A 16,873-nucleotide genomic window follows, 5' to 3' on the forward strand; every position below is an offset into this window, starting at 1 on the left:
ATCAATCATAGTCTGCAAAAGGCAGAATTTATGTTTTTTTGTGATGGAAAAATATGTGAGCCCTGATTTAGCAAGTGCTACTAGAAAAAAATGTACCCTTTCCCCTTTCTATCCTTCTGGAGAAGGCATGCCAAGAGGACAGGTGTTTCTCGTGGAAAAGATATCTGTCTGTTTAAATTTTAGATTGGGAGGAAAGACTAGCAGTCAGCAAATACTTGTTCACCATCTCTACAGTGAGTGCCATGAGTTGGAATCGACTCAATAGCAACCGGCTTGGTGTTTTGGTTTGGTTATGTACTGAAGTGTAGTGTTTGAGGAAGACATCATGGAGGAGGCCTGGGTTGATTTGGGATGGGGCCTGAAGGACAGCTGGGATTCAGATCATTTGGGAACTTCCATAAGGAGAAGTATCACTATCAGAGAGAGACACAGTGAAGAAAGCAGAGGTTCTGGGACATACAAGAAGATGATGGTGAGGAATGATGGGCTTTCTAGGGTGGAGCCAGCTTGAGAAGAAATCTGAATGCCCGCCTGAGGAGTGTTGGCTTGATCTTGTCGGCAGTTATAGGCTGGGTTACATTAGGTTTTTGCTGAATGGAATTGCTCTGCTTTGAGAGATATGGATGTTAGCTGAAGCACCATTCCTGACATCTCTGATAGCTGAGCTTCTGAATGCATACCTGTACCTGTTGCTATAGTTCTGTTTCTCTCGTGATAACTGATGTAACAGATACAGATATGCATTCAGAAGCTCAGATATCAGAGGAGATATATATATATATAGTCTATATATATAGTATTAGTTTGAGAGAGATTGAGAGAGAGAATTAGCTCACATAATTGTCGGGGCTAGCAAGTCTAAAATCTGTAGGCTAGGCCGGCAAACTGGAAACTCAGTAAAGAGTTGATGTTGTAGTCTTGAGTCCAAAATCCATAGGGCAGGCTGACAGGCTGGAAACTCAGGCCAGATTTCTATGTTGCAATCTTGAGACAGAATCCCTTCTTCTCCTAAAAATCTTAGGTTTTGCTCTTAAGGCCTTCAACTGATTAGATGAGGCCCAGCCACATTCTCTAGGGTAATCTCCTTTACTTAAAGTAAATCGATTGTGAATATTAATCACATCTACGAAATACCTTCACAGCAACATCTAGACTAGTGTTTGACCAAACAATTGAGCACCATAGCCTAGCCAAGTTGACACATAAAATTAACTATCACGATACCTCACAGTGTTTAAAATGTTTCCTAGGTGCAATTCCTATTTGGAATAAGATGGAGTAAAATTAATTGATTGATGTCTGTTAGGCATTGTCTCTAAAAATAACATAATTTTGAAAAACTGACTCACATATACACATAAGCAAGGAGTGCCAAAAGTCTTTGACAAATGAATTATGGAAGGTGATCCCTAAATAAAGAAAGAAAATGGTGGTAACATTGGCACAAAATCCTTCCCACCCAGAATAGCTGGTGTGAGTGAGACTTGGGGCATGTGATTTATATTGTTATTGTTGTTAGCTGCCATTGAGTCAGCCCCAGACTCGTGGGGACCCCACGAGCAATGGAACAAAAGGCTGCCCAGTCCTGCACCATCCCACACTCAGCTACAGATCAGACTGTTGTGATCCATAGGGTTTTCATTGGCTGATTTTTGGAAGTAGATTGCTAGACCTTTCTTAGTCTTAGTCTGCAGATCCATCTTAGTCTGGAAGCTCAGCTGAAGCCTATTCAACATCATAGCAACATGCAAGCCCCAACTGACAAATCGGTGGTGGCCACCCATGAGGTGCATTGGCTGGGACTCGGTCTCCTTCATGGAAGGTAAGAATTCCACCGCTGAACCACCAAGGTCCCCCTGTAATTTATAGTTTTTCAAATTGTCTGTTACCACTTCTTGCTTCTGGTGAGTTACTTTGCCATGTCCCAGCGATCTCTGGCTGCAAGTTGGAGCTGGTTTTAGAACATGGGTATGAACAGGTGAGTGTGACTTGTAGTGTTTTTCATTAGAAAAGTTATCATTTATCTTAGAACCTATTTTACAGTGAAACAGTTAAAATCTAGCTGATTCCAGCAAAGCAGTAAAATCCCACAGTTCTTTCCAGCTTCTCTTCTCTACTGTGCTTAGGTGATAGTGCTTTGTGGTGGGATTTAAAGGAAGCTGTATTAACTAGGAGGGAGTCCTGGTGGCACCGTGGTTAAGCTCTCGGCTGCTAACCAAAAGGTCAATGGTTTGAACCCACCAGGCACTCGGCGGGAGAAAGATTTGGCAGTCTGCTTCCATAAAGATTTATAGCCCTGGAAACCCTATGGGGCAGTTCTACTCTGTCCGATAGGGTCTCTATGAGTCCGAATCGACTTGATGGCAGTGGGTTTTTGGTTTCGTATTAACTAGCACAGGGCAGCAGTTGAGGACTTTGTCCATACTCAACTCAATGAAATCCATAACCCTGGAGTTTGATGATACCTTTGAGTATCATCACAGTTACAGAGCTTAATTTTGCAGAAAAAGGAGTGTGCCTTAGACAATAGACGTGTTCCTGGAAAGTTTCTGGAAATTGATTTTTCTTTCTTTCTTAAATGATATTTATTTTACTTTATTATAATTTTAGCAATGCTTTGTCTTCAATTATGATTAATAATCCTAAACTTTCATTGATTCATCAAATATTTATTGAGCGCCTACTATGTGACAGGTACTCTTCTAGCACTGGGGGTACAGAAATTAAATTTTTTTTTAAAAGAAACTGACTTCATGAGATTTATTTGTTGTTGTTAGCCAGCTGCTTTTGAGTCAGCCTCCGACTCATAGTGTTGTGATACATAGGGTTTTCATTGACTGATTTTTGGAAGTAGATTGCCAGGCCTTTCTTCCTAGTCCATCTTAGTTTGGAAGCTCCGCTGAAATCTGTTCAGCATCATAGCAACACAGTCTCCATTGACAGATGGACGGTGGCTCTGCATGAGGTGCATTGGCTGGAAATCGAACCCGGGTCTCCACGTGGAAGGCCAGAATTCTATCACTGAACCACCATGGGGCTTACATTCTAGGTATAATTTATATTCAAATTTCTCTGACAGAATGTACTGTCAAATAACCAATGAAAGATTAGTTATCATGTGTCTTGTATATGTTGAATACTGGGCCAGGGCTGTGGGAGAATTTGGACTTGAAAGATCCACTGTCTAATTGGAAATCCAGGACTAATCTTAACACCCATAGAATAAAAAGGGAACATCACGGTGGTAGATGATTGAGGTCTTCAGTGTGCAGCCTCTCTACAGACTGGAAAGCTAGCCATTCAGAAGGTAGGAGCGGTGGAGAACTTTCTGTAAAACAACAGGTAAAACTGCCAGAAGAGCTGCTGTTGAAAGCAACCTGCAGTGGCTCCTTTTTTCATTGTATTTGTCCCTCCCTCCTCTTTCTTTTTTAAAAATAATTTATTTTTATTGTGGTTGAGGATATACACAGAACATACATCAATTCAACAATTTCTTCCTGTACAATTCAGTGACGTCGATTACGTTCTGCGAGTTGTGCAGCCATTCTCACTCTTCTTTTCTGAGTTGTTCTTCTCTCATTTATATCAACTCCCTGCCCCCTAAGTTTCCTATCTAATCTTTCGAGGTCCTATTATCCATTTGATCCCATATAGATAGATCTTAAAAGAGCACAATGCTCAAGGCAGATAGTCTTTACTAGTTAAGCTAGACTATTGTTTGGTTTTAAGAAGACTTTAGGGGAGATTTTTGGTTTAAGGTTTAAAGATTACCTCAGGTTGGCCCCTCTTCAGCTTTGTATGGAGCTCATTTAACACCAATCTCTCCTGGGCATAAAATTAATAGTGAAGCAGTTGCTTCTGCTATGCTCCTCAGCTCCAACCCTACATCTTAGTAGGCGCCTAGGAAAGGAGAGGCTGCAGGAGCCCCATCTCCACACAGGTGAGTCTCATCCCTAACTGCCTGGACTGTCACACAGCTAGGAGCTGTCGATTGCTCACATTTCTGAGGCTATTCTCATAGTCTTCATATGGATAGCTTGATTCTCTCATCATGGAGAGTTCTAAAATAAATAGTACTCAGTGTCTAGGGCATTTGTTCATACTTATAGGAAAGGACGAGGAAAAAGCATAAAAGACGTTGGGCATTAGTTTGGGAACGTATATTCGGCGTTCTTCAATTTAAAAACAGATTTTATAAACATTCCTTTGTAAGTTATTGTTAAGAACACTGAAAACATTTTCCCATAGAAACAAGATTCTACATGGTGATTATGTTTTCTGGCTGGCCCACAACAGCCTGTTTAATACATAATGTGTCTATTCTGGTGCCCTGGTGGCGCAGTAGTTAAGCGCTTGGCTGTTAACCGACAGGTAGGTGGTTCGAACCCACCAGCTGCTCTGTGGGAGAAAGATGTGGCAGTCTGCTTCTGTAAAGATTACAGCCCTGGAAACTCTATGGGGCAGTTCTACTCTGTCCTGTAATGTCGCTATGAGTTGGAATCGACTTGACGGCAACGGGTTTGGTTTTTGTGGCTGTACTGTAGACCTCACAGAGATTAAGTGGCAGGTATGATGTTATTTCTCTGGGAAAATGTGTTCCGCATTCCAATTTGGGACACTAGGAATACCGTCCCCTTCTCTGCAGGGGTGGTGGTGGGGAGGACACCCCCAGGCTTGGTACGCAGCCACTCCAGCAGCTGAAGCATCACCCGTCCTTCCCCACCCCTCACAGCTGGCAGCCAGTGTGGCTTCTGCAGAGGCTTTGGCGACAGGAGCACAGGCCACAATGGCTGGCTGGCTGTGAGGCAGCTGGTTCTTAGCCTCTTACTTTCGGTCCCCCCCGGCAAAGGAGTGCTAACAGGGAAGAATGGAGGTCATAAGGTATGATAAGGTGATGCCGGTGATGCTGGGGTGTCCAGCACAGAATGGATTTGGTGACTTTGAAATGAGGAGTGAGCAGTGAGGGATTATGCTCGTGTCTTTGCTGCTACCACCAGAAGCGCTATGGCACTGACCTTCCTGGCTCTGGATTCTACTATGTCCAAGTAACCTAGGAGCCCATATGAGTCATGTAAAATGACTCTCAGAAAGTCCACAGGGACAGAAGAGCATAGATGGTTAAAGCTATCCAGAATCACAATCCAAATCTCACTATGCACTGGCAGCAAGCTGCAGCCAGGATTCATAAATAGGTCGGTTTTTTGAAAATGACAGCTTGAAAAATCAACAGTGGTGCAATGGTTAAGCGCTCAGCTGCTAACTGAAAGGTCGATAGTTAGAACTCACCAGCGGCTCTGGGGGAGAAAAGACCTGGTGATCTGCTCCCATAAGCATTACAGCCTAGAAAACACTACTCTGTCACATGGAGTTGCTGTGAGTTGAAATGGACTCGACAGCACACAACAACAACAGCAATGATCGCATTAGGCTGTGGTACTCCAGACTCCTTTTGTTTTGATTCTATGCTGTCCAACAAATTTCTAATTACAATTTGGCTTACCATGTAGATTTCTCTGTTGGGAGGGAGTGCTCTGTCCAGAAAAGGAGAGTAGCCAGTCCTCTTAGTGGTTTCTTTTTTAGTAAAAATTAATAAGTTGGCATTTGGTTTGTGCATTGGCCCTTTGTGAGCTTGCTTAGTGTGAGTCCATTCTCAAGAGCCTGGAGAATTGAAGACCAGATCCTGAACCATGGAGACCCAGACAAGACGCTGCCTTTGAGAGGCCTGTCACTGCACTCCTTTGGTCAAAGACGCCTCTCACTTTCCAAGTGGGAAATGGGCCACAGAATGTGGTGTTGCTTTCCGAAGGTCAAAGGTCAGCACAACTGCAGCAGGGACAGAGCTGGCATTGGAGTCAAGGTCTGCTGACCCTCACTTATACTATACCAAACCCGTTGCCGTCGAGTCGATTGCAACTGATAGCGACCCTATAGGACAAGTAGAACTACCGCATGGGGTTTCCAAGGCTGTAAATCTTTACAGAAGCAGACTGCCACATCTTTCTCCTACAGAGCGGCTGCTTGGTGGGTTTGAGCTGCCCACCTTTTGGTTAGCATCTGAGCACTTAACCACTTTGCCACCAGGCCTCCCTCTGACCCTCACACAGGTGCTCTTTCCAACACACCGTATATTATTGCAGCTACATGCACAAGTCAGATCTTGTTCCCAAAATTGCTGGAATGGAGAGAAAGGGAGGAAACAAGAGTGGAGTAGAGAGCAGGGTTTACTCTCTTACACTGGCTTCATATCAAAATAGAACAGTTATTATTTAATACCAGGTGGGGCACAAATGCCATCCACTGCACTCTAGTAAGTGGAATACCAATGGGTAATTGAGTTCAGTTTCTGAGCTAAGAGCCTTATTTGTTGCTGACTTTGTGATTGCTTTTAGAAGGAGCTATGTGGAAGCATCCCAGGTCGTGTTCACAGAGCCAAGAGCGGTGCCACCCAGTGACATATGACTAAGCAGCTCGGATTTGCTTGCTCTGTGGCACTGTATAATGACATTCCCTCCAAAGTTCAGGGGTTAACAGAGATAGGGCGCTCAGCTGTGAGAATTAGCAAATGTGATTCAAAATGAGCTAAGTTAATTTAAGATTTTGTTCAGTAAGAACATTAGCAAAGAAAAGGAGAGCTGGATGTTCCTGAAATATTTGGAATCTTTTTCTTAGGGAGCCTGAAATGTAAGCTATGTCTGTGTGGTCCCACCGAATCACTTGCTTTTCAGCTGATTAGATTATTGTGGCTTTCATAACAGTTGAGTAATGGAGCCTATTATGATCATCCCAACCCCGAAATTAACTTGAAATGAAAGTTGATTGGATGGTACTGAAGCCACATGACCTTAAAGACATTCCAAAAATTGCCGTCGAGTTGATTCCGACTCATAGCGACCCTATAGGACAGAGTAGAACTGCCCTATCCCCATAAGGTTTCCAAGGAGCGGCTGGTGGAGTCAAACTGTCGACCTTTTGGTTAGCAGCCCAGCTCTTAACCACTGCGCCACCAGGGCTCCATTTAGAGTCATTGCCTAGATGAAATTATTTGGTTCTGAACTAGGATAGGGTATGGCTTCTTCTCTTAACCAGGATGTGTCGGGGGCTGTGACCGGCTAACCCAGATGATTAGAGCATGAAGTCAAGGAAGTCAGGGAGCTGAACGTCATCGCATGCGGCCCAGACAGTTTAGCTTTGTCCTGTAACCACAGGCTGGATCCCCAGGCAACCAGCGCCTCACAGATATGGACTGTGGCTCACAAGGTGGACCAGTAGCTCAGGGCAGCCTTCCCTGCTGCTGGCAAACACCACCAAGTGCCTGCTGGGGCAGGGCTGCCCCTTGGAATGGAAAGGACAGCACAGGAATTAGGCAAGGCTCCTGCAGAGACAGTCTTGTCACGTGGGGGACTTTCTCTTTGGCCACAATGAGTTGGATTAGTCATCTTAGAGGTTGTAACAAACTTGCTGCACATGGTACAGATGCTGTTTGTATTGACAGAAGCGAGGAGTTTCTTTTTGTGTAAAAACTCACAGATTTCTTTCTCACTCTTTATCTGTCATGGAAACATAAAGTATGCATTCAGGGCTACAGTGTCCCTCAGGGTACTTTTTTGTGTGTGTACTTTTATTGGTTCTATCACATTCCTGAGGAACCCTGGTGGTGCAGTGGCTAAGTGCTTGCCTGTTAACCGAAAGGTCGGAGGTTCAAACCTACCAGCTGCTCTGCAGGAGAAAGATGTGGCAGTCTGCTTCCGTAAACATTATAGCCTTGGAAACCCTTTGGGGCAGTTCAACTCTGTCCTATAGGGTTGCTGTGAGTCAGAATCGATTCAGAAAATGAAGTTTTTTGGTTTGATCACATTCTTGCTCTGTGACATAACCGCTCTAAGTCTCAATGTACTTGTGCAAAATAGGGAAATAATTGTGTCCACATCACAAGCTTGCTGGAGGAACCAATGCAATGAATATATAACCAAACTAAAACCCAAACCCATTGCTGTCAAGTTGATTCTGACTCATAGTGACCCTATATGACAGAGTAGAACTGCCCCATAGGGTTTTCAAGGAGCACCTGGTGGATTCCAACTGTTGACCTTTTGGTTAGCAGCCGTAGGTCTTATATACATTTATCTATATCCATATCCACATCCACATTTGTATCTATTATCTGTCTACCTACTACCTACGTATCTGTCCATCCATCCATCCATCCGTCCATCGATCCATCCATCCATCCACCCATCCATCCATCCATCCATCCATCCATCCATCCATCCATCCATCCGTCCATCCATCCATCTATCTATCAAGAGAGCCAAGCCTAATGGTGCCAGGCACATAGCTAGGGCTCAGTAAATCAATCAGTGGTAGCTATCCTTATTAAGATTAGTGAAGGAAAGGAGCAAAGTGTTGGGGGAAGTTTTTTTTCCTCATGTTCTTCCTTCCTTTTGTCAGCTTAGGGAAAATGTCATAAAACAGCATGCATGTTGAAACTAGACTACTCCAAAAGGATCTACTTGTAAATCCATAAAAATATTAACTTCTGTGCAGTTTATACTGGCAGACCCCCAACAATTCAGAATTAACACCTGGTGTTTAGTGGATGAAAAATAGGTTTTGCTGTCATCGTGGATATCCAAAATGAGAAAATGTGGGGAAACATTTTAAGATTAAATGTCTCGTCTGATTTCATCTGCTGATGTAGGACTGGATTTTAGGCTGGCTATATGTATATATATTTTAGAAAATCTTAAATCAAGTTTAATCTCTGTGTCTCTTATTGCTTACCCAGGATAGCGTAGATGTTTTCATGTTTGTTTTGTTATATTTGAACCTTACCCCATTTGGTTGCAGGAGTGGTACCATGAAACCATCTAGGAGTAATCTAAGAAGCTGTCCTTTCATTCTTGTCTGTGTCACAGTAGCAATAGAATGAATGGAGGGAGGGAAACCTGCTGTTCATCTGGCATTCACAGATCCAACTGGAACTAGCCAGCTCATTTCCATACCATCTACCTCTGGACCAAAATAGGTATAAAGAAAGTTCAGCTAATCTGGGACGCAGTCACATACCAGAGACACTAAACAGGCTTGTGAGACTCACACAGGGGACTAGACAGGAATATCATCATGACTATGTATTGGAATATCACGTACAGCAGAAATGTGTGAATTTGCATTACCCTTGGAGCCCTGGTGGCGAAGTGGTTAAGAGCTACAGCTGCTAACCAAAAGGTCAGCAGTTCGAATCCAGCAGCTGCTCCTTGGAAACTCTATAGGGAAGTTCTACTCTGTCATATAGGATCACTATGAGTCGGAATCAACTCGACGGCAGTGGGTTGTTTTTTTTTAAAACAGGTCAATGCTTTGCAGAAGGAAATGGGCATCTGTTCTCCATTTTGTATATATGAGTTGACGGATCAGTCCTAGGAAAATGGCCTCTACTGTAATCTAATTTTCCCTTGTTCTTTTCCCACCCTCTCCATGTTAAGGGATTCTCCCTTGCTCTTTGCCATTTGGGCCCCAATGCCCTTGTCCTTTCTCCACGTCATCATCTCTAAACTTGGTCTCATGCTTCTCATTTCCGCTAAGGTGTAAGTGACTGATAAGCGCTGACAGTGTTACGCTCCCTCCAAATAATATTTCTATTTTAGTTGGGAACCAATCTTAAGTGCATGTAAGATGTGGGGTGGAATTTCCAATATAATTCAATTTGGTGCTTGGGAGAGTGTGGTGCCGTAGAGAGTGTTGGTGGTTATAGCTGATCTTCCAGTTGCTCTGAAATCAAAATCCTCAGCCTTTGCCTTCTCTACTAGTCCCTAGAGGCCTCTTCCAACTTCTGTGTAATTCCTAGTGCTATAGGATAGGCTTGCAGTGAAAAGAACAGGGTCAGTGGGTAAGCTACAGTGTACTGAGGTCTTCTCAAAAGGGAACTGTGTATGGTGCCAGGCCACTTGCCTCAAGCAAATGCAATAACTCTTGTTGGTACATATTTCCTTTTCTAATCAGTTTATTTGTTCTCAAATTCAGTCAAGTACCCAAACACGTTAATAATACCAGTGTCGCCACCTATAGATGGTTAATTAACCTGGATAAGTAGCAACATAAAACGGAAGGGGGAGAACTTAATTGCAGCTTTTATTTTCAGGCCTTACTCTGCGAATAATGACTTCTGCATATTATTTTAGACTCTACCCATCTCTATCACACCCACCCAACACACATATCCACATGCACACACATATTCCCACTCCCCTTAGGAACTGTGGGCTAAAAAAGAAGTGTATTTTTTGGTTTGCTATCATTTTGGTATACACGTCATTAACACTTTCCCACTTGATCAGTTGTTTGAAGGAGGATTCAAAAAGTCTGGGACCCCCTGGGATATGGGACGCTTTCTTCATAGTCTGTTGCATCTTGCTCACCTAGGTTTGGCAGACTGAAACAGAATTCCTGTCACTTTTTTTCATGGAAAACTCTGAAGATTATGCTACAGCGTAAAACAGAAACATATTTGGATCATCTAACTCTATCATTTAACTCTTCAGTAATATTAACATTACCCCTTTATTAAAAGTATATTAGTGGCTCATTTTTACATGCAAATGGGCTCTTCAGTCATTTTAAGTTTGAATGCAAAACATTCATTGATTGAACGAATAGCAGCTTTGTGAATCCCAGACCAGGCAGACTAGTGTAGGCTCACATTAGCACGTATTATCTTTATTGACCTCGCAAATTTGGAAAAAAAAAATTGGTATTGTATATTTTCATTCTAGAGACATTTAGATCTTCAAGAATATGTACAAGAAAAGATAAAAGTTTGTCTTGATGTGGTGCCCAGAAAATATGCAGATTAGAAATGGAACAAATGGCTGGACTTAAATACGAAGACAGACCCTTGAAAATCTTTGGCCCATTACCAATCATGTCCCACATGAAAAGGTATTTTTTATTCTCATGGCCACACCTGGGAAAAAATGATGCAATCTGTTTTCTTCAAGCGATTTATAAACATCCTGGAAGGAAATGTTTTTAAACGGAGCATTTCCATCCAGAAGGTGGGCATCTGGTTACCTATAGATATGTATATCTACATCATTGACTGGCAAATAAACGGATTGTGCCTGTGCTTGAAAACACTTCCAGTCACAATTACATATATTTGAGACTAGAAGTCTCAGTACATTTTAATACAGTGAATAAATGTTAAAATTAACAACAATTAAATGGTATTCAAAAAAACGACTGATTGGTATCTTCACTAGGGATAGTAGCATTCAGAATAGTGGTTGAGACTGACAAAGTGAAATGTTGTATTTATGTAACGTTTTGATGCCAGAAGTCATATCCAGAGATGTCACCTAAGGCCAGGAAGAATCCATAGGCTCAGGCAGTCAAGGGTTCCAGTATGTAAAGAGCAGCTGAGAGGAGCAAGGTCAAGCAGCAGAAACCAGGAACTGAGGCTGGGCGCAAAAGCCAGACCTGGGCAGAAAGTTTGGGCAACATGGAGTTGGGATCCCAGGCAGTTGGGATCCAGTGGGTGGCAGCGGGAAGGAAGGAGAGCCGAGAGGAAGGTACGAGTGTCCAAAAGCTCCACCTCCTCATGTGTGGACTGTGGAGGATATTCTGCAGGTGCCCGGCATTAACTGTAACCCATGAACATGCATTTCTGTAACTGGGCTGTGAGTATTGATATGTTCAGGTCCGAAAGAGTGGGTCTGAGTCTGCACTGTGCATTTCCTGGTGGGTGCTGCGTTCTCTGCTTGGCTTTCATTTCCCATTACTGCTTCTCTCTGACTCACTGATGGCCTGCCACATGTCATTAGGCGGCTCAGCTGCTGCTTTCATTTCTCCCAGAGGTATAGAGAGGTTCGCGTCTTAGCTTTTACATTTTTTTCTCCCGAGAGCTGGAGGAAGTGGCCTTCTGATAACTTTTGTTGACTGACTTGAATACTTACAGTGTTTCACAGTTTCAATTTTCCTTTCTCATAGGTATTTGATCCTGACGACCTTTATTTGGGGGTCAGTTTCTCCAAGGTTCTGAGTACCCTTTTAGCTGTCAACAAAGCAACAGAAGGTAAGCAAAGGCTTGTGATTTACGAGTTCTGGGTGACTTTTTGGATCCATGTGTTTCTGATTACCCTAGGAGCCAACCATGGCCAGAGTTGTTTGGTTTGCAACCATGCAAATTCCCCCTCTTACCCCCCTCCCCCCCACAGAAACCCCAACGGGTGTCAAATGCTTTACTTTTTTTATGGCTAAAGATTTAAATACACCTACCGCAGATGTCACAGGAGAAAGATGTGGCAGTCTGCTTCCGTGAAGATTACAGCCTTGGAAACCCTGTGGGGCAGTTCTACTTATAGGGTCGCTTTGAGTTGGAATTGACTCGACGACAACGAGTTTACCGCAGATGTCAATCTAATGACCTTAATAAAGAAAATATTTCATTCAAAGCTATTGAATAACCAAATGAACAGAACAGGACAGAAAATATAAAGGAGAAGACCAGTTCCCCTTTTCATAAAGTTTTCAAAATACGGCTGCTACTTCCCTTTCTCCACTAGAGACAACACATATTTCTCATAGTTTTCCATATGTCTTTGTCCATGTAAGGAGCCCTGGTGGCATGGTGGTTAAGCACTTGGCTGCTACCCTAAAGGTCGGTGGTTCAAACACACCAGCCACTCCATGGGAGAGAGATGTGGCAGTTTGCTTTTGGAAAGATTTACAGCCTTGGAAACCCTATGGGGCAGTTCTACTCTGTCCTACGTGGTCGCCATGAGTCGGTTTGTCCATGTAAAAGAACCCTTCAGTAGCCTTGCACTGGAAATGAAACCTCAAGGTCATAGTGAGTGAAAAGAGTATCTGTTGCTTACATTTTTAACACCCACTAGATTGGGGCTAATAAATATAAATTCTAGTAAATGCAAAGATGATGATAAACTGGGAGTGTAACTCCACTCCTTCTGTGATATAGTATCTTACTTACAGCTGGGTGGTAAGAATCGTAGTTAAGATGCGTTGAACCCTGTGGAAATAACCCAAGTGACCATCAGCAGATGAATGGATAAACAAAATGTGTATATACATACAATGGAATATTACTAAACCATAAAAAGAAATGAAATCTTGATGCATACTACAACATGGATGAACCTTGAAAACATTACACTGAGTGAAATGAGTCAGACACAAAAGGCCAAATATTGTATAATCCCACTTACACGAAACATCTAGAATAGGCAAATGTATAGAGTCAAACGTTTATTTGGGCTTACCAGGGGCTGAGGGCAGGAAGGAATGGGAATTACTGCTTAAGGGGTATTCGCTTTCTGTTTGAGGTGATGAAGAACTTTTGGAAATGGATAGTGGTGATGTTGGCACAACATGGTGAATGTAATTAATGCCACTGGATTGTACGCTTAAAAATGGTTAAAACATCAAACTTTTTGTTATATATATATTTTACCACAATACTTTTTTAAAAATGCTTTAAGCCCTTTCCATGGGTCGAGGCTGTCCTAAGGGCCGTGGGTGGTCTCTGGTCTTGGCTCAATCTTTGAAACAACCCCTGGGGCAGGTATTATTATCAGGTCCATGTTGCAAGTGAGGAAACTCAAGCCCATAGTTGCCCAACTAGAGAGTAACTCACAGAAATGGAATTCAAACCCACCTCCAACTGACTCTAGCGCTCTTATACCCAACCCCAGGGCACACTGCTCAGACTGGTGGTGTGGAGCGTCAGCAGGCTGGGTACCCAGCACTGCCAGGTGCTACAAAGGAAGTGTAAGATGTGGTCCCACCCTCGAGAAAATTACAGTCTATTTAGGGAGACTCAACTTACCCATGTGAAACAGTTAGAGAACAAGAGCAGACAATATAATCAAGTGCCAAATAGGATGGAGCCTCTAGGAAGCTATCAAGTAATTATACTTTTAGTCAAAAGAGCTGTATATAATAACAATAAATGTAAAAATACTTTTCTGAGGTTGTTCTTTTGCTATTTGGAAAAAATGCTTTTGAGCTATTGCAAGGCGTACAGCAGAAAGCACAGCTAATTCAAGTAACTATATTTAACACACATGACAACTATCCAGATCTGGGCAGGGAGGATCGTATAATTCTAACATTATGCCACACAAATTATACGTTCCTCTGCCAGACTCCCCTAGCAAGTTTTACAGTCTCTTCCCTTGCCACAGATATTTATAAAAAATACAAGGAGGTGAAAGTTAAAACCCACAGCATCAAGGAAATTACTTGGATACTGAGCTTGTCGCCTAGGGAATGTTTGGGCTTTAGACTTTTGCAGTTTATATCTTTTAAAAATAAATGGAGGGGAAAAGAACCTTCATTTGAATTTGTTAAGAAGCCAGCTCCTCTCTTTAGTACACTCTCAGCATACTGAAACACCCAGCTCAGCTCAGGCCTGATCAAATTTCCCAAGGTTTGAAGGAAGAGAAGACTCCTGAGTTTGATTTAAAAAAAAAATATTTGTTACATGTGAGTAAGAAAAGAACCACTCAGTTATGGGCCAAAACGCAAAGAGAGAAATTTGAAATATTTTGAAGTAATAAGAGCCACAAACAGCTGTTTGGTACCCAATATAGTTCTGCCTTGGATAACAGGACATACTGTTGCAACTGGTTCAGGAGGGAAGAGTTGTAGGGAAATGGGTTAAGAGAAAATGTGGTTCTGTCGCTGTTTTTCATTCTACTGGAGAGCAATGGCTAGTAAGGTTCAGAAAAAGACGTCGGCCACCAAACGGGAGGGAGGGATGAAATCCACTCGGCATGTTCATAATGATATCAGTTAGCTTTACAGCCAGGTTGCCTTTGACAATGTCCCATGAAAGGTACTGTTAGGTTGTAGGTGTTTTTCTAACATGAGTGGCTCCCTTTACCATGCCTTTTCCTCTTTTCACAGATCAGCTCTCAGAAAGACCATGTGGACGTTCCTCTTCTCTTAGTGCTGCCAATAGTTCTCAGACAAACCCACAGGGAGCAGTTTCTAGCACAGCTCCAGGGCTGCAAAGGCAGTCCAAGGCAGTGGTAAGTAGAGTCCCCAGTTCCCTTGACCTCTTTTAAAATCTGTAAAATCAGATCGGTATCTCAGTCGCATCTCCATATGGGGTGAGATAGCCCTTCTGTTTGTTTTGGGTATCACTGAGAAAATTAATTCTAAACTAGCACCAATTCTGGATGGCCTGATCAGAACAAGTCAAAGGCATGGGTGGGGGTAAGAGTCAAAAGATGGGGTTGAAGCCCCAGCTCTGTCCCTTACTAGAATTAGGCAAGTCATTTAACTGAAAATGCGTCGCAAATGTAAGCATTTTTATGACTACATCCTCATGGCAGTTTGCTGTTATTTATGATACCCCTGGGTTCATTAAAGAGTCTCTGGGTGGTGCAAATGGTTAACACACTTGGCTGCTAACCTAAAGGTTGGAAGTTCGAGTCCACCCAGAGGCACCTTGGAAGAAAGGCCTGGTGATCGACTTCTGAAAAATCAGTCACTGAAAACCCTATGGAGCACAGTTCTACTCTGACAAACGTGGGGTCACCATGAATTGGAATCATCTCCACAGCAACTGGTCTGTTGCTGTTGTTGTTGGGTTTATTAGGAAAATTAAGTAGTGCCTGGCACATAATAGATCATCGTCATTATTGGTATCATTATTTTTCTCTTTGGATTCCTATTGAGCAAGACCTGATTTTAAATGTCAGCCTATGATGAACACCTATATTGGGATTGCCCAGCTATCTTTGCATTTGGTCTAATAAGGAGCTTTTGTTTGGGAGGAAATACCCCCATTTTCTGCTGTATGCGTGATACCTTTATTTCTTGTCAAAAGCCACCCACTTGCTGTAAGCCACCATGAGCTATTACTCCCAAATCGCTTAAGTGGGTGATTCTGAACCTTCGTGAGGTCACAGATCCCTCTGAGAAGCTGATGAACACTACACCTCTTGGACCCATGGGCATTACCTTGGACAAAGATCCTTTGTGCTCACCAGCTTTTCAAAGGAGTCTGTGACTCTCAGAGTTAAGCCCAATTCTAGGATGACAGATTAAGAACTCCTGACTTAGGTGGCTATGGAATATTTGATCTTTATTTGATCTTTGTATATAACTTAGTCTTACCCAAATTAAAATATTGTTAGTAATTGGGCAGTGGGAGGAAGATTTTATAAGAGTAAGTTAGTCCCTAATCTTGGTCATATAGTCAATCACATGTATGTGTTAAGTAGAGGGTGGAGTGAAATATTTTATCACTCTACTTAGTTTCCTGGCTCAAATGAATAGATATCCTTAGATAATTGTTGGGGGAGGGGAGAGGGAAATGAAAGCTATGACCCCTTCCAAAATGCACATTCTCCAAACTTGCATACAGTTTCCCCTGAGACCCATCTATGGACCCCTAAGTTGAAAACTCAGGGCTGAAATAGACCTGGGGTTTGATCCCTGGCCACCTCACCTCATTTGCTTAAATCCATATGATTTCTACCCCTCCCTCATTTAAGTGAACACTTAATCTGGTGTGGCTTTTGCTTCTCTAGGAGATGACAGAAAATGGAAGTCACCAGTTGATAGTAAAGGCAAGATTCAACTTTAAGCAGACTAATGAAGACGAACTGTCAGTCTGTAAAGGGGACATCATTTACGTCACTCGAGTTGAAGAAGGTGGCTGGTGGGAAGGCACATTAAATGGGAGAACAGGCTGGTTCCCTAGTAATTATGTCCGAGAAATTAAATCCAGTGGTAAGTGAAATGTTTAAAAGTCTTTTTGAATATGACTCTTGGACTTTCTTGGTATTCTTACCAAAAATCTTGTGGTTTGAATTAGTTAACAGAAGCTGTTTATACTTGTATA

General features: G+C 42.6%; 1 protein-coding gene across 4 annotated transcripts in view; it reads left to right on the forward strand.

Moving 5' to 3' along the window:
- Positions 1-16,873, forward strand: part of ARHGEF6 (Rac/Cdc42 guanine nucleotide exchange factor 6) — a 112,829-nt gene that overhangs the window by 31,481 nt on the left and 64,475 nt on the right. For all 4 annotated transcript variants that reach the window (XM_023735479.1, XM_023735480.1, XM_023735481.1 and 1 more), the window contains 3 exons: positions 11,989-12,073; positions 14,926-15,050; positions 16,560-16,761. In XM_023735479.1, coding sequence (XP_023591247.1) covers positions 11,989-12,073; positions 14,926-15,050; positions 16,560-16,761 — 412 coding nt within the window. The remainder of the gene's footprint in view (positions 1-11,988; positions 12,074-14,925; positions 15,051-16,559; positions 16,762-16,873) is intronic.

The sequence above is a fragment of the Trichechus manatus genome, unplaced genomic scaffold (assembly GCF_000243295.1).
Source record: "Trichechus manatus latirostris isolate Lorelei unplaced genomic scaffold, TriManLat1.0 scaffold00079, whole genome shotgun sequence".
Classification (NCBI taxonomy): domain Eukaryota; kingdom Metazoa; phylum Chordata; class Mammalia; order Sirenia; family Trichechidae; genus Trichechus; species Trichechus manatus.